Source organism: Mustela erminea, chromosome 18 (assembly GCF_009829155.1).
Source record: "Mustela erminea isolate mMusErm1 chromosome 18, mMusErm1.Pri, whole genome shotgun sequence".
Lineage (NCBI taxonomy): Eukaryota > Metazoa > Chordata > Mammalia > Carnivora > Mustelidae > Mustela > Mustela erminea.
This window is the reverse complement of record NC_045631.1, coordinates 26829673-26849761: the sequence shown is the minus strand read 5'-3', so window position 1 is coordinate 26849761 and position 20089 is coordinate 26829673. Positions and strand designations below refer to the sequence as shown.

The following is a 20089-nucleotide window of genomic DNA, read 5'->3' as shown; positions in this document are numbered from 1 at the left end:
AAGAGCTGGATGCTTAACTGACTGCACCACCCAAGTGTCCTCAACATTGTAAGTAAACTGTAATTTGTTTGTTTGGGTTTGTTGCTTTTTTTTTTTTTTAAGATTTTATTTATTTATTTGACAGAGATCACAAGTAGGCAGAGAGGCAGGCAGAGAGACAGGGGGAGGCAGGCTCCCTGGTGAGCAGAGAGCCCGATATGGGGCTTGATCTCAAGACCCTGGGATCATGACCTGAGCCAAAGGCAGAGGCTTTAACCCACTGAGCCACCCAGGTGCCCCTGTTTGGGTATTTTTTTTTTTTTTAAACTATGAGTGAATACCTTCAACTACAAGCGTAGTTTGGTGCCCCTGCTTTTATTATGCTAAGACACCATCAGTTTATCTACCATTGCTTATGCACCACCTGGACTTAATGTCAATGCAGTATAAAAAAGGAGAGGCAAATAATGACTTCACATTACTATAAAAATAGTTTTCACGCACAGACCCCTTCAAAGTGTCCTGGGAACTTTCAGAGATCAGTGGACCACACCATGAATTATACATATACATTTGTATCCATATGTATAAATATACACATGTGTTTGGAAATGCAAAGAACCTAGAATAGCCAAGATATACATGAAAAACAAAAGTGAAGGCATTAGACTGCTAGATCTCAAAACTGACTAAAAAGCTACAGTAATTCAAACAGTATAGTAGTGGTGTAAAGACAGAAAAACGCACACACATATATCAATAGAAAAGAATAGAGAATCCAGGAAAAATACATTTTTTAAAAAGACATCAATGAAATTCTTTGGAAGAAAAGTTTATCTCTTTGATAAATAGTGCCAGAGGAAACTGCATGGAAGAAACTAAACCTTGATCCTTTTTCTCATAGCATAATAAAAAATAATTTGAAAGGGACCATATACCTAAATGCAGAGGCCAGAACTACACAATGACTAGAGAAAAGCATCACTTCAAGACTGGGTGAAATGGCAAAAAATTTTGCACAAAACACAAAACACAAAAGGAAAAGCAATAAAACTGGACTTCTGGCTGTCAAAAAATACCAAAAAGAAAGTGAAAAGGCAATAAATTGAAAGGAAATATTTGTCAAATATCTGATAAAAGGCCTACATCCAAAATATTTAAAGAATTTGAATTCAATAAGATAACAGGCCAAATAAAAGTTCGTGAGAGGCTTCACAACTACATTACAAATGAAGATAAACAACTGGCCAGTAAATACATTCAAGGGAGCCAATATCAGTATTCATCAAAGAAAAGCAAACTAAAACTACAGTTTACATTTACAAGAATGGAGAACACACTGCTAAGAATGAAAAATGGTATAGTTGTCTCAGGATACCTTCTTGGAGGTTCCTAATAAAGGTAAACAAGAGCCTGCTTTGTGATCCAGCAATTCCAGGCCCAGGTATATGCTTAAAATTTATGATTTCACATGCAAAAAAAAAAAAATGCATATCTGATAAAAAAAAAGATTTGTACAGGAAAGTTTATAGCAGCTTTATTCATAAAAAGCTAAAAGCTGAAAACAATAGGGCAATGGATATATAAACTGTGTTATGTTTATATTATATTGCAATGTAAAAAAATGAATTAGTGTCACAGGTAAGATGTGGATGAATCTCGAAAACATTAAGTTAAATAAAAGAAGCCGATGCAAAAGAGTATCTATAAGATAATTTCATTTACATGAAGTTCAATACAGACAAAACTAATTTATGATGATAAAAGTCATAGTGATAATCTCTAGGTCAAAGGTAGTATATTGACTGGAAGGGCATGAAGGAACTTTCTGGGATGATGGAAATAATCTAATTTGTTCTGAGTAGTGATACATACAGGTATAAAAATACATCAAGTTATATGATTAAGACATGCACATTTCTGCTATATGTAAATTATACCCTCCCTAACTTAAAAAAATTCCTCAAAAGTGATCCAAAGTACACACTGATAGATTTTTCAACCTGGAAGGAGCTTTGGAAATAATCTACTTCAATTCCTTCATTTCTTATGGGAAGAAAGCCTTGGGTTTCAAAGCAATTTACCAAAAAGGCAATTACAGGCAGAGTTAAGACTAGAACCAAAGATTTGTTAAGTTACTACTCTATTCTTTCCACTACACCAACTTTTCAAAACAAGACTTTCCCCGGGAACAATTATTTTCACTTTGATTATTTGCTTTAGCTTTTCTCTGACAGTTTTCAACAATATCCAGGGGACTATCATGAGCTCTGGTTCCGACTAGTTGCCCGGGTGAGGTCCCAAGCTGCTTTTTAATTGCTCACTGGGCTTACATATTCAATGGGGAGAGACCCTTTTGTTTCTTTCTAAGTTTATAGATGGCACCTATAAGCATAAGCCTCGGACACAATTTAAAATAGTGTGGCACTAACAGTTTGACACTAATGTCACTAAGACAAATGGAATTCCCGGTTCAGACTTAAACAAATTCTAATACTGCCCCCAATATTGTCCCTCTGCCACTACGGTCTCAAGCAACAGACTGCATAAACAGTCTGGCCTTGTATTAAAGATGTAGTAATAAAGGTACAAAAAAGAGAAGTTGGGTCTTTTGGCCAAAAAACGCCTTGTAAATATATGGTACCCCAGTATATCAACAGTGGGGAGAATTCCATCAATTCCTTCTCAAAACGCTTAGGAAAAACTTAAAGCCATGTCAAGGACTTGATGCTTGCAATAGAGAAAGCAAAGGCGAGGTTTTAGTTGACACAAAGATTTATTCAAAGAAGCAATGTGTCATCAGAAAAAAAGCTTTCCCAACAGCTTCTTCTACTTCTCTTTATAGTTTGTTCATCTTCAAGTGGGGCAATCTTTTTTTTTTCTTAATTGTGCTGAGCTAAAATTTTCCACATTGTTAACTTGAATTTCATCTTCTAGCATCCTACAAATATTAAAAAGAAGAATGAGAGGAATATTTAAATCAGAAGGAGAGGGATGAGGCCGATCACCTTCCTCATGGACAAAAAATTTTTGATTCTATACAGACAAGTAGGTGTTCATCAGATTAGAGTTGAAATAATGCATAAACTTTCTCTTTTCTAATTAAAAAAAAAGCCAATCTTAACATCTGAGTTTGAATATTTATTAACTGTTTCAAGAATAAATAGTGTCAAAGTAAAATTACTGACCTCCTTTTTCCCCTCTGAGGGACTGTTCACAGGTCACGACTAAGCCTTCTTTTAATTTCGCCCTCATCCATAATCCTCTTACTGATCCCACATAGGCTTTGAATACACAAGGTACAAGTATGCCTGGGCTTTTCGTCACCTTATAATCACAAAGAGTATCTGGAAGTCTACTAAATGAAAACCACATCATGTATGCAAAGAAATATGTCAAAATTTCTAAAGACTTGATTATCTTTCACATCTGAGAATTATTTTAAGAAATAACGAACACATCTCTGCCCAAAAAAGTAAAACGATTTTTTTGCACTGGGAACCTTAAATTCTTTCTGAGATGCAGAGAAGACCAGATACGTAGGAAATAACACCTGTTGAAAGTTTTGGTGAAATGTTCAAGGCCATGATTTCAATGTCATGGTTTTGTCATTCAACTCTAGTTTTTGAAATCATGGCGTTAAGTAGCCTCACCACTGGATGACTAAATGGTGTTTCTTACAAATCTCTTTGCTTCTTACCACCATCATCTCTTGTGTCTTCGATGGCTTTAAGACACAGTAACTAAGTCTTTCCGCCTCAGATTGGAATGACAACTGTAGATACAGTGAAATATAATCCCTTGGAATATTCTTCCCTCAGCACTTCACAAAAATCTCTGTAAAATAAAAGCATGCCTCTATATGAACATCCCTCCAGCAGAGATTTGACTTAAATAAGCTCCTTGTTGCCTACCCAATTGTACTTCTCAAATAAGTATTGTTTTGTTTTTTTAAATGTCCGATGCACCAAATGCTAAGTACATAAAGCAGGCATAAATGATCATTATAAAATCAGTCAAAGCAGGCATAAATGAATCATTATAAAATCAACTGAATCAAACCAATTTGCATTTTTAAGTGTCTCATTTTCTTCAGTAAACAAATATTTTGATAGTGGGAAAAACTGGGTGCTGAAAAAGTATCTTCTGGATTAATGAATTTCTTAGAAATTATTTAGATTTCTTTAATTGTACAACAAAAATAATATTTCTCTTGAGTCCAGAACTCTGTCCCTACTTACAGAAAAGTTTATTTTAACACTAATTCCTGATTTATCAAAGCCTGCTCTAAAGTATAAGAACTCATTTTACCTAACTGTCTCAATTTTCCTTCTCCTACTATCATCTTCCATAGGAATGTACATAAATGATGCCCCCACCACTTCCAATAATGTTTTTTCTATACAATGTTTATTTCTGTAGAGTTGGACAAAGGTGTCTGCTTTCACATGAGCCAGGAATAAGTCTGTCTTTCAATCTCAGATGCTTTGAGTTCTTTATTGGTAAACATCAACTGCTATAGTAAAGCCACAAACGAAGAGAAACAAACTTAGGATGAACTAGATCTTTCTAGGCTTTCTGTCTGGATGACTCCAAAGCCACTTGAGAGTTGCTATTAAGTTACCCAAGAGGTACAGTTCACAAGTCTGGAACAAGAGGATCAGTCACCGAGGTGGGAAACAAAGTCTGAATGAGGCATGGACAGCTATCTTTCTACTTTCTTTTCAGAGGTCCTACACCTTTATCAAAAGGACACATGTTATAAAGAACAAACAATGAGAAGAAATTCTCAGATACCTAACCAAAAGGAATGTACAGAGAAAAAAAGTCCTTTGTCTAGAAATGTTATCTATGATTCAGAGACACCGATGTTAATGAAAAATGGAATGGTTCCTTCAAACCTCCTTTATTCTGGGTAACCTAGATATAAGGGTAAAATTCTATAAAGTATCCTTCCAGAATGGTCTTCTCCTTAAGTCCAGAAGGGAACATCTCATAATTACCTAAACTCAAAATTTTAAGTAGGATAGTACCCTTTTGAATCACCAAAGGTCAAATGTTACAGGAATGACATCTCCTTAGGAAGCAATTACAAATATTTATACACATATTTATACAGAGACAGTAATAAGCTGGTTCATTGACTTCTAAAGGCATAGAATTTATGCCATGCCTAAATCACTGAAGTTAAGAAAAACATAATGTAATTTAGGGAATGTTCTTCTTTGTGAAGGAGTGAAGAAAAGACATACTAGATGATCAAGAAATTATAAAAACAAAATTTCTTAGCTTTCAGTTTCAATAGAATAACACTGCCAGATAAATATATAGATATCTAAAACATAACAGGCTGGCCCACGTTATAAAAATAAAATACTTTCATTCTGAAGTCTGTTACAACTGTCAAAAGATTTAATCATATCACATTAAATTTCTAAATTCTATGCCTCTGAAAAGCAATTAAATGAAAACTAATTAAGCCACCACTAGTTTAGACAGAGAATGAGCTGTCACTGGAAATAGAAGGACAGTTATAAAAGGTGCCATAGGAACAATTAAAAAGGCAATACATTTAGTTGTATAAATTGCATGAAGGTAAAACAAAGCAGTGAAGCCCAGTAAGCGGAGGTGCTGCAGCAGTCATATCACCAAGCAAAAGCAATCAAAACTCCAGAAAAGCATCTTCAGCATATGTAGCTAACTCCAATGCACGGGTCATAATCAGAGAAGCACTTCCTGGTTCATGAGCACTTGTACAAACTTATTAGACTCCTTTAATAGAAGAACCTGAAGCAGAATTTTCCCATTAACTTCCTTTTATAAGGAACCCAAACCATTTAGTCTCTCAGCTTCCTAACTTATCAAAAGAAAAGTAAGTCTATTAGAACAGTGGTCCTATTAGATAAAGTAGATTAAGCTTCCCCAACAAAACATTATTCACTCACTTAAAAAAATGTGTTGAACAAAAGGGATCCAAACCATTTGAGAAGTAGAGAATTATTATTTCATAACAATCTAATTCCTCATCTATGGGGTTTCTTTAGCTCAAAGTTAGAGAAAGCAACACACACATTTCACTGCTCTGTCTCAGAAAGGAACTCTGGCTTTCTGGAATGAAAATAGGCTTAGAAAAATAACAACAGAGCTTAGTCACCAAGAAGTCCTTTCTCTACTCAAAAGATTAGTACTTTCGGGCAGAAGCTCACAGCTGTAGAACAATATCCTAGAATCTCCTACACTGTGTCTCTGCTGCAAATATAAGTAAATCAAGGACAAAGATCTAGTTCCTTTTTCAAACATGAGTTGAAAAATTCTTCTCACGGCAGATTTAAATCAAATGATGGTTGCCAAGAGCTCACTGAAATTCCTATCTGGAACCTTATTACAAAGAGCTAAAACTGAGATAATGCTACATGATAAATATGTAGTATTACCTCAGAGCAGAGTGCTGAATACGGCAACTTCTCATAACACCAGTAACTGCTTTAGTGACATGTATTTCACTTGCCTGGGAGTCACTTGACTCAAACATTCACACTATGGCAGTCTGAGAATGTTGAAACCCCCCAACAAAGGCTACTACTGTAATCCTGAATCAAAAACTTCAGGTTACAATACAGCGCTGCCAGGATTCACGACGGTTAAATGATAATTCCAGATGAGCGGAATCTGTTAGCATTCTCAGACTGAAACTATCAAAAAGATGTATTGTTTAAGTTGCCCATCTCAATATTTCATTCAATTCAGGGGAGCAAGGATAGAGACTTCACACATTTCTGTGCTTGTTTCCAGGGGACGAACCATGGTTGCCAAGAGAACGCAGAGGGGCAAGTATGAGCTCTCTGAAGTAAGAGTCTACATTAAAAATGAAGGCACAGCCCTGGATATGGACAGCTAAATCAGACATAAGGTACAATCCACTGATCAAAGAATCAGAAAACTAAGAAAACGTACAAAACCATTCAGCTTTCAAAACTTCCAAATACATCCAGACACAGAATCAGAAACAGAAGCTTTAGTCTTTTAAAAGTGACCTTCACAAATCAGTTCTGTGTTTGTTTCCATTTTCTTTCACAGTTTAAGCCTCAATCAAATCAGCAGTCTCCAGGGATTTTGAAATTGCTATAGATTAAAATCCTCTCTGACTCAACTGTTTGGCTAATGCCGAGTATTTAATAATTCTACTCATAAGAGACGTTTTCTTGATGAAACCCTGCTGTATGCTTTCTTCAGATGCTCTGCAGCTGCATCAAAAGAGAAAGCATCACTGTCCTTATTTTATCAATACATTTAGAGATGAAAAAAATGTATTGTCATAAACAGGTCTGTTATTTGGCAGATGCAGCAGAAAACAGTTTGATAATACTAATGCAGCAACTATCACCTACAGAGGCAAAGATCTACTCCCAGGTACTAATGGTACATATCCATGGCTTGGCTCCAAGGAGAGGAGGTTAATAACTGTGATAGATAGACTAAAAGTTAAGTTAATGAATTTCTAAACTTTATGCTTTCAATAATAAAACCATTTAAGCTACAGCATTTGGACTCTCTACTTCCACAGATCAGACCCTTTGATACTCAACAGGTTGAGTAAATTGAATCCATATATTGTATTTACGTTCTCTGTCAAGGTTGCTTCTCCACATTTGAGAGATCAAAGGCAAAACAGTCATCAACCCTGTAGCCTTCAATACTGTGTTCATTACATTTAATCAAGTGCCAACCCCACCGCATCATTCACCAACCTTAACAATACTTAAATGCATGGCATTGTTTAGCAACAAATGTAGGCACAGTATTGTTTTAACAAACACACACATGTATACATGCACAACATGCACGCACGTCCCAAAATAAACAAACACACAAAAAGAGGAAGGCAAAAAATATCATTCTCTCCATTGTGCAGGAAAAGAAATTTAAAATGCGCACAACTATCAGGCACACATTTTGGAGGTGGTTTCTACCTGAGGCAGCATCAATCACGGTGGAAATTCCCCTTCGATCAGAGACTGGACGGGATGACCCTGGCATGCTGACTGGGTCAGAGCGGACCGGCTGGATCCTGTAAGGCAATTTAATTTAATTCACATATGTTACCGGCATCAAAACTGCCGCGTGCTGCAACAGACCTTAAATCAGGAATGCAGGAATAGGCCAATCCATTAAAGAAGCATTCATTCTAAAACGAGACAAAAAGGGGAACCGCAGTCCCTAACTCTTGCACAAATCTAATGCACTGCAAATATTTCCTACACTCTGGACCTCTTCTCCTCTTTGTAATTTACTCAATAGATTTTAAGGGGTTGAAAAATTGACATTAACTGAAAGGGATAAATTTAGTAGGATGGGAATGGAAACAAAATACTTTATACCAAAACCCATGATATTTCCAAGGGACAAATCTGAAGAGTTTTGATACTTTTCAAATTCATGAATAGCACCATACCTCGTAACACCCGCCATAAAAGACAGCATATATTAGATTTGAAATTTTGAGGAACTCCCTTACAATCCTGAGTGAAAGTTACTTTATGTATGATAAGAAGCATAGGAAAACAAAGCTGTGTTGGAATGTGATGGCCACAGGTTTAGCTAAAATCACTATTATCTGAGTTACCACCATAAAATTATCAATTAGCATGTAAGAATCAATTAGAGTATCAGCAAAACTGCAATATACTACATATAATTTCAAGTTGCTTAGGAATGATAAATCTATAGATGCCAAGAGTCGCTTTCCAGCTGTATTAGATAAATACTATTAAGATTAAAAAACTGGTATGATTAGAAGATCTGAGACCCACACGCAACTTAGAATAAAAACCTGTTATAGCAATATAAGCATGCATTTTCAATAATTCATTTATCCAATGACTATCTACTGAATATTAAACATGTGTCAGTATTATTCTAGGGACAGGCAGAAATAAAACATGAACTAGAAGGTCTATGTGTGGATATGTGGTCTAGCACATGACTGATGCAAAATAAAAGTGTGAAAATGAGTGAAATAGGCAATAAGAGCTCACAATGAGAAAATGGAGTAATGAATACATGGTCCACAGCAGACTTAAAGATCTCGTGGAGGTAGAACAAGAATTGGAGGGACGCCTGGGTGGCTCAGTTGGTTAAGCAGCTGCCTTCGGCTCAGGTCATGATCCCGGCGTTCTGGGATCGAGTCCCACATCGGGCTCCTTGCTCAGCAGGGAGCCTGCTTCTCCCTCTGCCTCTGCCTGCCATTCTGTCTGCCTGTGCTCACTCTCTCCCCCTCTCTCCCTCTGATAAATAAATAAAATCTTTAAAAAAAAAAAAAAAGAATTGGATGTGGACACAGTCATAGGCTATGTATATATGCAGAGGAGCAAGAAGCACTCCTTCAGCATAGAATGAGAACAAACAGACCCTTGGATTGGTAACTAAACATGACAAACGCAGGGCAGCTTAAGGAGCTTGATTTGGCTGAAGCACAGAGTTTCCAGTGGATCCAGGTGGAAGATAAGGGGTTGATAAATGCCATGGGACAGATTATAGAAGTCTGAAATGCCAATGAACAGACTACAGAAAAAGAATACTTACTAAAATCACAGTTTAAATGTTTGTGTATTTGTTTTGTGAGAAAAGTACTGAGAACAGAGACTGCTTGCTGCCATTGCAGACAGCAGGTACCACCTAACCTTTGTTCTACCCTAGCTGATTGCTACACCAGTCATGGTAATCCTATCAGCTCATGGCAGAAATTAATCAGCTCCATGATGGGCAGGCCTAAGCAAATTTGGGCCAGTGAGAAAAGAGGAGCCATTTATTTGAAATATCTGGAAAAAATGTTTTCTGGTTCTTAACAGAAATAAGAAAATACATAGTTAGATATGGTCAGTTCATCCAAAGAAAAGCCCCTTCCTGGTCTAAACAACTTAAGTGGGTTAATAAATTTCCTATCATTAATTCAATTTATATTAGGTTTTCTGAATAATCGAGTTGTAGGTGGAGTAAAACAAGGCTGGCCATGAACTTATGTGTTGAAGCAGATACATGGGGGCTTATTCTATTATTTTCTTTAGTTTTAATTATGTTTATATATGTTCAAAATTTTTCCATAATAAAAATGACAAAAATAAAAACAAACTGGTAGAGGTGATAGAAATGTTCTGGAACTGGATAGTGGGGATACCGTCCAACATAGTGAATATACTAAAAACTGCTAAATTTTACCGTGAATTTTGTTATGTGAATTATGTATCACTTAAAATAAAATAACGTAAATGAGGTCTGAGGATCAAATGTATAACATGATGACTGTAGTTGATAACACTATATTATATAACCGAAATTTGATGAAAGTAAAACTTTAGATGGCCTCACTAAAATAATCATAATACATATATACTAAATATGTGAGCTGATGGATGTGTTAAGTAACTAGATGAAAAAAGTAAAACAATAAAGTAAAAGGAACTAATCTTGAGTAGAAAACTAGACTTTGTATCTTAGCTTCTTTTACATGATCTATTTCTCAGATCTAAAAATAAATATTTCATTGACCTTTTTTTAGTTTAACTCCTGGCTCCAAGTAAGGAGCTGCCATGAGTTTAAGCTAACCCTTGGTTCCCTCCTGGACATGACAGTCAACTCTATACCTGCCTGCTCCCCACTTAGGGTGGGATATAGGGAGGTTGACTGTCACAGCATCACATCATTCTTAGTGCTGTCTTGTGGAGTACAGGAAAGGTACCAGGTGTAAAGAGTCGGCCAAATAAAGAACATCTAATAAATCTTTTACAATTTGAAGGAGAATATAAGGATAACAGCCATAGTACATAGCCTAAAGAAATGCAGAAGAAATAGAGATGAAGCACTCAGAGCAACAGGAAACCGGAATGGGGAGAATATAAATACTTGGATTTCTAATTGGATGCTAGGCCGGAAATGGTACTAAAGAGGCCACTTATAATTCAAATTATGTAAGTCAAATCTGAATTTCCCATCAAAACTGTGTTCTAATGGAAGTTAAGGTTTTAACCAAGGGCCCATATGCTCAGATTTTTAAATATAAATTATAAGAGCAATCAAAAGAAATGTATAAGAAATGTATAAGATAAAGGTATCTAAAGTTTAGATTTATCCAATCAACAGGACCATAATTGGGGCGCCTGGGTGGCTCAGTCAGTTAAGCAACTGACTCTTGGTCTCAACTCAGGTCTTGATCTTGGGGTCCTGAGTTCAGGCCCTGTGCTAGCTGTGGAGTCTGTTTAAAAAACAAAAACAAAAAAACCAAGGCAATATTCTAATCTAATACATACAGCTTAAAATCATTTAAATGACAAATACTGGGAGTGCTTTAGTGTAAGAAAAAGGAAAGCCCCTGAGGAAAATTGTAGAAAGAATTTAGGACAGGGGCTGTCTAAAGATGCACGTTAGAGAGCTCTTAGGTGAAGGGCTATGTTTGAAGTAAAGAGTCATGAGCAAGCTGGAGGTTACAAAGCAAAGGAACAGAGCTGCATATATAAGAAGCTAGAGATATCCTCCAAAGAAAAGGGACAAGGGCTTATTATAGTACGAGGTGACAGTCATCAGAGGAAAAAAAAGAATAAACACAGTTTTATGGGTTTTCTATTTAAAATGCCTTATTATTAACATTTGAGTACTCAAATGATTTATAAACATGAATGACTACACACTGAATCATTAAATTGAGGGCTGACAACTTCCTGAAAATGGACAATCTACAGCAGATTACATTTGACAGTACCAGTGAAAATGGGTTTAGCATTCAGTATTGACACTATTGCCCAACATCTTGAGGGAAAAGTTCCACTTTTGAAAAGCTGAAAGACATGCTAGGTTTAAAAAAAAAAAAAAAAAAAAAAGTAAAAATGTATGTATGGAAGAAAGAAATAAAGTACAAACAAACAAAAAATTAAGACACTGAAAAAGATATTATAGGAGACATGTTTCCATTATGCCAGTTACTTTTATTTTTAAACCAAACTCTACACCCAATGTGGGGCTTTGACTCAGGACCTGAGATCAGGAGTCTCGTGCTCTACTGACTAAGCCAGTCAGGCACTCAATAAATTACTATTAAGGAAGAAACATTAGGCCTCATCTACAATAGCTTTTGCATTGTTAGACAAACAGATACCGACAAAAATATATATAAAAATGTATTTCCAATATATAACTGGGACACATTTTTCATAATTTTTAAAGGAAAAGGTCTATTTTATATTCAAGTAAGATACATTACAGAACTTTTTGTAAGAGAAGACAAGGTAAGAGAGATTACGTTGCCTTAGACTGAGCCCTTTATTGTTGAATCAGAATGTATCAGGTCTGGATAGAACAAATTAAACTGGTAGGCAAACCTGAGACTACAAAAGTCAAAAAGTTCTCAGTTGCTTTAGAAAAAAATCTTTAATAATAAAAAGCATACTTCATAAACCTTATACCGTGATTCTTACAAGTGAGGGCCAGAGCACGTATATGATGAATAAATGTGTGTTTGTGTGTGTGTGTGTGTGTGTATTAAACTATAAGTGAATTTATATCAATTCTTTCTCATCCAAAAACTTGTTAAAACCTAAAAGAAGGAATAAGTAGGATTTAGATGAAGTTAGTTGAAAGATGAAGATCAGGAAGGGAAGGTACCCTCAGACTTTAAGCAGTTAGAAATATGAGGAAGGCAGCATAAAATGAGAATTTTTTTTTTAATGCACTGAATATTAGATTTAGGGAAATATAATCTGAAACACAAATATTTATTGAATGTAAGGAGATCCCACATAAGATCCCCAGCAATAATAATGAATCATAAGCTACAGTGGATGTATTTTGAACCACAAAACTGTGTCGAAAAGGAAAATGTCAATATTACCTAGGATGCTCATTAAAAATGAATATATTAATCCAGTCAAATTACTCCTTAGTTCTTCTTACCTGAGACTGTTGAGATCAAGATCATCTGTGTCAAAATCCAAAAGGGGCTGTGGAGTATCACTTGGACCGTGAGACTGCAACACGGATGAACTGGATGATATGACTGTGGTTTGGCCTGAGGGATGGATGGTTTTGAACTGGAACTGTGGACCCATCCACAGACGTCTGTGGGGTCCAGTGTGCGTTACAATTTCTACCTGGAACAGATTACAAATCATGACTTAAATGTCTTATGACCTCCTTTTAAGAGCCTATCTGGATCTTCCCATCCTGCCTCCAAACACCCTCCATGCCCTTCTTAACCCAGTGGGAGAGGTACAAGGCATTCACATTCCAAAGGTAATGGTAATCACAGCCTATATAATCATTCTCTACATCCCTCTACTGGTTTTTACCAAAATAAATAAAAAATTCGTGTGTGTGTATGTGTATTTATATGGGTGTGAGCATGCACACGCACACACACACACGTTCCACAGTAATACAACACAAAAGTCAAAGAGTAAAAGGACCAGTTGCCTGCCTCTCATATAACTAAGACCAATTCCCTAGGGACTACCTTCTTCATTCATTCATTCTAGTACTTACCACTTACTACACCTATCAATCCACAGATTAAAAGTAATTCCTTCACTGAGGATCAAGCTCATGACAAACTAGAAGCTGTTCTTGAACTATCCAAGGAAAAGAAAAGGTCTGAAATAATTTTCAACACCCAAAGCCAGTTTCTTTCCATAATTAAATATTGGAATATTTACTATGCTACCCTCACATCCCCCCAAATCAACTTTTAAATGAAGAGAGTAGTATATACTTTCTCTCAGACTAGATTTGTCTTCAAAATACCATTATTTAATTAGAATGTTTCCTCCACTACCACAAACACTGACATAGGCATTGTTAAGTGCTATGAAACAGTAATACTGTTTGTGAATTTCATGCTCTATGGAGGGGACAGGGAATGGTGCCAATATTAAAGACTTTAGAGACAAAGCAGAGTGTAGAAGATACAGAGTAAAACCTGAAGATAAACCTGAAGATAAACATATCATATGATTTCATAAGTGAGCAACTAGAAGAAGAGACTAAATATGCAAACGTTTGGTGAAAGAAGACTACCTCTTCAAGTCTTTAACTGCTACATCTGCGTCTGTATATACACTTTATGGAACTGACTTCCCATGTGCCATAGTTTTGCCCTGAGTTCTTTCATATTTAATCACATTTCTCTGATAGCGGTGATTAATTCCTAACAAAACATAACTGAAAAGGTTCACAGAGTGCAGCTCTGTGTTTGGTAAGTCCTAAAGGGCAGAAGCATCACGGTCTTGGAACAATATTCTCATTCCCACTAATCACAGGGCGAAAAACACTCAGATTTAGGACAGCGATTTCTGATTCAAGTAGTTGTATTCTGCAATGTAAATTAGGCCACAGATAAAGCATTCTGTGTATTTTAAGCTCAAAACCATCCGTGTCACAGAGCCGAGAGGTAAACAGATGCCTATGCAATTTCACTGAGGCGATGGCCAGATGTTCCTATTCACTCTCCTGTTGTGTGCAGTACAAACATATTGTATATACTTTCACACTGACAGCACACATTACCCCTTTTTCTAATTGAAAAGTTGAAGTGAAGGACAGTGGTTTCTTTGCCAGCATTTTTGTTGTTGTTGATGTTTTTTACTTTACTGTGGTATTCTCAAGACAGGAGGCACCTCCATATACCAGGAACCGAAGCACTGGCCCTCCTTCAAGAGGATTCCTACGAGTATTTCAGGTAATGAAATGTATGTCACCTAGAAACAATGTGGATGCTCTGGCTTCCAGATTCCTTTTAGTTTTTCAGGCTACCCTCCCTGAGAAAGCAGTGAAACTGTAAGGCCTCCATGAGGCACCTGTCTGATGACAAGCTGCTTGGATTGGTAATCTGAGACAGGTCATTAACTTCACCAAATGATGTCAGACTTGAGGCAGACATAACAGCATTTGTAATGAAGTCATTCGTAATCTCATCATTTTGAAATCTGCCCAAGTATCTTTTATTTCAAAGCCCTTGAGATGAAGACGGCTTCACCTGGCAAGGGGAAGAAGGGTCAGCTGGAGCGGTCACAGGATGGGCTTAGAGTCCAGTACAGGCAGCAGTCCAGGAGCCGAGGGAAGGAACCCAGCTGGGCACAAACAGGACGTGTGCAGATTAGAAGGCTGACCTTTTCTAATCAGAGTATGGGTCTAATCTTCAGAATGTGTTGGCTCCACAAAACATAGCCAACACATTGTTGAATGGCTTCATGGTTTCAACAAGACCAATTCTCATTTTAATCTAAATAGTCCATCTAAAACCCAAGGTTCTAAGGGATATCAATGGCTTGTCTGAAAGCTATGCATATTTTATACCCTCTGTATGAAAGCTAATGTACACACACACACACACGTATATAATACATATAAAATATATGTATATGTATCCTTGCAGCAGTAGTTATAAGAAATTCTTAATATGGAAGACATCTGATTAATTCTTGATGATCCCACAAAGAGTTCCCAATTCTTCCCATTCTCCTCTAAGGAAAATAATTTTTAAGTTTTCAGAATTCAAGCATAAACACAGACAATGGATATCTGTTTTCTTTCACTTTAACAGGCCAAACATTTTAGAGTTTTACCTGAGAAAGCCATTCTTCATCTTCCTGTCCACTATGGTCAGAAGCTAAACTGTCATAGGACCCATGCCGAGTAATGGGCCCTGGACTTCCAGGGGGAACCACTGTAGGAGAAAGAAAATATATTTAAGCACCTTTAACTCATGCAGTGGAAAAAGTCATGTGGCTGCAACCATCCTGGTTACTGTGTTAATTTTTAAGATAAAATAGGACATTTAATGCACAAAGCCAATTCAAATAATTGATGAATAAGAAAGACTGAATTTCTTAGGAATAAGAAAGATTTCCAATGAAGAGTACACTTTCAAAAGTATCTACAGGAATTTTGTCATGACAGGTATCAGTGTAAACGAAATAACCACCAGCTGCACCTTAGCAGCGTGAGTACATTAAGGAGCAGTGACAATTCTATTACATGTGCTCAGGATTCAGGACATTTCAGTCATCTCCAATTAACAATGAAATGAATTTGATGCAGTTCCTATAAATTTGGGAAGGAATTTATAAAACAAACATCAATATTCTTTAAGAGCCTATTTAGTAGTTTCATATAAATTAAAAGGCATAAATATGCATTTTTAACTTAAAAAAACTTCCTGAAACATTTCATTCATCCAAAGAAATATTTCATTTTCTTGGATACTTCAGTAGTTTCCCCAATTCTTAGGTGGTAGAATACAGTTACAAAATACCAACAAAACAAAACAACCCCCCCACCAAAAAAAAAACAACAAAGAGCCTATTTCCTCATACAAAGAAGAACCTTTGCTTAGTCAAAGTAATAAAATTATTTTACATTTATTGAATTCCTACTATAAAACAAATATTACCCCAATAAAAACTTAGCCTTTCTTTTTAAAGTCCCATGGTATTTATTCGCTTATTTATATTATAAAATAGACTTTATTTTTTGGATTTCTTTAAAGATTTCATTTATTTGAGAGGGAACGAAAGAGAGAATGCTGAGGGAGAGAGTACAAAGAAGCAGACTCCCCACTAAGCAAAGAGCCTGACATGGAGCTTGATCCCAGGATCCTGAGATTATGATCTGAGCCAAAGGCAGATGCTTAACAGACTGAGCCACCCAGGCGTCCCAATTTTTTGGAATACTTTTCAGTTAACAGCAAAACTGAGCAGAGGACACACTGATTTCTCATATACTCTCTGCCTCCATCTATGATTTTAATACTAAAAGAAATAAAGCAGTGAAGTACTGGGGGAAGTGGGAAAAAAAGGGGGAAAAAGAGGAAGAAAAGTATGTGAGTACTAAAAAAAAGAAGAAATAGAAAAGAATGAGAAACCGACAATTATCTCATAATTTCCATCACCCAGAGGTTTGTGTGTATGCATCTATATGTGCTCATTTGTTAGGCTACATTCCTAAAAATGAAAGAAAAGGATATGAACATATTTAACTCTTTTTTTTTTTAAGACTTTACTTATTTATTTGACAGACAGAGATCACAAGTAGGCAGAAAGGCAGGCAGAGAGAGAGGGGGAGAAGCAGGCTCCCCGCTGAGGAGAGAGCTCCAGGCGGGGCTCGATCCCAGGACCCTGAGATCATGACCTGAGCTGAAGGCAGAGGCTTAAGCCACTAAGCCACCCAAGTTCCCCATATTTAACTCTCTCTCTCTCTCTCTTTTTTTAAATATTTTATTTATTTCTTTGGCAGAGACAGATCACAAGTAGGCAGAGAGGCAGGCAGAGAGAGAGGAGGAAGCAGGCTCCCTGCCGAAGAGGGGATGTGGGGCTTGATCCCAGGACCCTGAGATCATGACCTGAGCTGAAGGCAGAGGCTTTAACCCACTGTGCCATCCAGGCGCCCCACCTATTTAACTCTCTTAATGCTGATTAGGAGTTATACCTTCACAGGCAGTTACTGAGAATACTAATCTCACTGCACTCTTGCCAGACAAAGTATTCTAAAGAATTAAATCTTAGTGAGATACAGAAGAACCTAGGGCCAGATTTTAAAGGATGCGTGCTCAAAAAAACCCTAACTTACTTGCTGGTGGAGGAGAAGTGGTACCTAAGCTATCAATTACCATCCAGAAAGGGATAAATAGTATTAAAGTGTCATATTTGCAGCAGTGAAAACAATTAGCTACTATTTTTTTCAAAATCATAGTTCTACTTCTAAGTGGCATGCTGCCATTTGGCAAAAAACACCAGTGATCACCACAGAATAACATCTAATTTCTTACAATTCTCAATGATTACCATGAAGAAAAGAGCATCATAATAATTATCTAATTAATATCTGAGCATCCTCTTGGGAATAATTTGGTGTATATTATAAAACTGTTAAGTAAATTTATGCTTGCAAAAGGCTGAGTTGTTCCTAAACCATTTATCTTTTCAATAAATAAATTTAATATTAAATTCTTTTTTAAAAAGATTTACTTAGGGGCACCTGGGTGGCTCAGTGGGTTAAGCCTCTGCCTTCTGCTCAGGCCATGATCTCAGGGTCCTGGGATCAAGCCCCGCATCAGGCTCTCTGCTCAGCCAGGGAGCCTGCCTCCTCTTCTCTCTCTGCCTGCCTCTCTGCCTACTTGTGATCTTTGTCTGTCAAATAAATAAATAAAATCTTTTTAAAAAATAAATAAATAAAATAAAATCTTCTCTGCCCTCAACTCCTTTCCAAAGTATGTCCTAACCTTTAGATATTTGTCCTTAGTCACCTTCTTGACTCTTATTTATAGAGGGTTTGAAGAATCCACTTTTTCTGTATTAAAAACTTAATACAGGGGTGCCTGGGTGACTCAGTCGGTTTAAGCTACTGATTCTTGATTTCAGCTCAGGTCATGATCTCAGGGTTGTGAGATTGAGCTCTCCACTGGGCTCCACACTGAGTGGGAATCTGCTTGAAATTCCTTCTCTCCCCTCACCCCTCCCAAATAAGTAAATCTTTTTTTTTTTTAAGATTTTATTTATTTATTTGGCAGAGAGATCACAAGTAGGCAGAGAGGCAGGCAGAGAGAGATGGGGGAAGCAGATTATGACCTGAGCTGAAGGCAGAGGCTTTAACCCACTGAGCCACCCAGGCAGATAAGATTTTAAAGAGGTGAGGGTATGGGCCATGAAGATATGTGAGGGGAAAGTGTCACAAAGAGAATATCAAGTACAAAGATTTTGAAGTGGGGCATAAGGAAAATGTTTTGATAATTATAAGGAGGTAACACAGTTGGGTGTGGTAAGGCAGGCTGAAAATAGAAGATGAGTCAGTAAAACAAAGGGGGTGGGGAGAGAGGACCAGCAGATGACTTAGGGCTCCCCCACCCCAATAAAGCTAGGGTATTGTGAAAGAAAGATATCAGAATGTTGTAAAGAGAAGTGAGAAACTGCATCCTTGTATAACTAACTAGTATTTAATGAGAATGTTTTCAGGAGTTCACACTGCATTCCATAAATGCTGAGCCCAGGCTAGTACCTGTCACAGAATAAGCACTCTGTAAGTATTAAGAATGGAATTTTGGATTTTGGACTATGCAAGGACACCAGAATGGTTGGACATTTATTTATTCCTTATCAAAATGGGATAAACTTAATAAGAATACAGTGTCGGGGGAGGGGTAAGGAGTAGGATTGCAGTTGAAACAAGATTAAATCATGAGTTGATCATTGTTGAAGCTGGATGATAGGTACATGGAGAGTCATTTACACTATTGTTTTCTAGTTTTGTGTATGTCTGGCATTTCCCATAGTAAAAGGTTCAAAAGAGAAGAAGAAAAAGAATACCCCTCCTCCCAACTATCTCCCTACTTTCCAAAGAAAGTGAAAAAATATGAAATACATATCTATGAAACATTAAATCCAAATCCTGAATTCCTAAATAGAGATTTTAAGAGTTCCATACCTTATGCTCACTAAAAAATAATTTTCCAATAGCTTTGAAGCATCCAGAAGATTCATAATAAAAAATAAAAGTCTTATGGGGTAACATTTTTAACATCAAATAAATATCCTTCCCTCTCCCTCATTTTTGCGTTTAAAAATTTTCCCCAATCCAGGTGGGAAGAACATTCCACATTCACTACTTTAAGGAAGCAATGACATGCCAAGTCAGGATGAAAAAATAATTAAAAACTCTAACCCTGGCGTAAAAAAAAAACAAAACCTGAAAGTATGATAATTAAGAGCAAGGCTTCCATACTTTCTATCCAGCCCATTATTAGGAAAGATTGAGATTACAGCAAGAGTGCCATCAGCAGAAAGGGGTAAAACAAGAGTCCTTAAGGAAGGGTAAAAAATAACAGAATCCCATGAGTTTTAGGGATAAAACATCTGCAAAAAATACTATCTTCATTCTCGGGTAGAGTTCAGGGAAGTAGCAAGAAATCCCACCTGGCTCAAGAGAAGAAGAAGTGTGCACACAGGGTGTCTACACAGTCAAGTCTGTGATTATCTCTCCAAGTTCCCTGTGGATCAGCTGAGAATAGTCCTTCATATGTGTACAAGAGGAACGGGGATAAGATTCAGAGAACTGACAGGCATTGGAAAGGCTCTGA

The 20089-nt window shown here is 36.8% G+C and overlaps 1 protein-coding gene across 12 annotated transcripts in view; it reads right to left on the bottom strand.

The window, feature by feature from the left end:
• BCAS3 (BCAS3 microtubule associated cell migration factor) overlaps positions 1-20089 on the bottom strand; it is a 587541-nt gene that overhangs the window by 252669 nt on the left and 314783 nt on the right. For 11 of the 12 annotated variants that reach the window (XM_032320065.1, XM_032320063.1, XM_032320069.1 and 8 more), the window contains 3 exons: positions 15585-15685; positions 12919-13115; positions 7950-8047 (listed from right to left, as the gene is read on the bottom strand). In XM_032320065.1, the coding sequence (XP_032175956.1) occupies positions 7950-8047; positions 12919-13115; positions 15585-15685 (396 nt within the window). Of the gene's footprint in view, positions 1-1325; positions 3817-7949; positions 8048-12918; positions 13116-15584; positions 15686-20089 lie in introns of those variants that run through there. The other variant, XM_032320075.1, reaches the window with a different exon arrangement.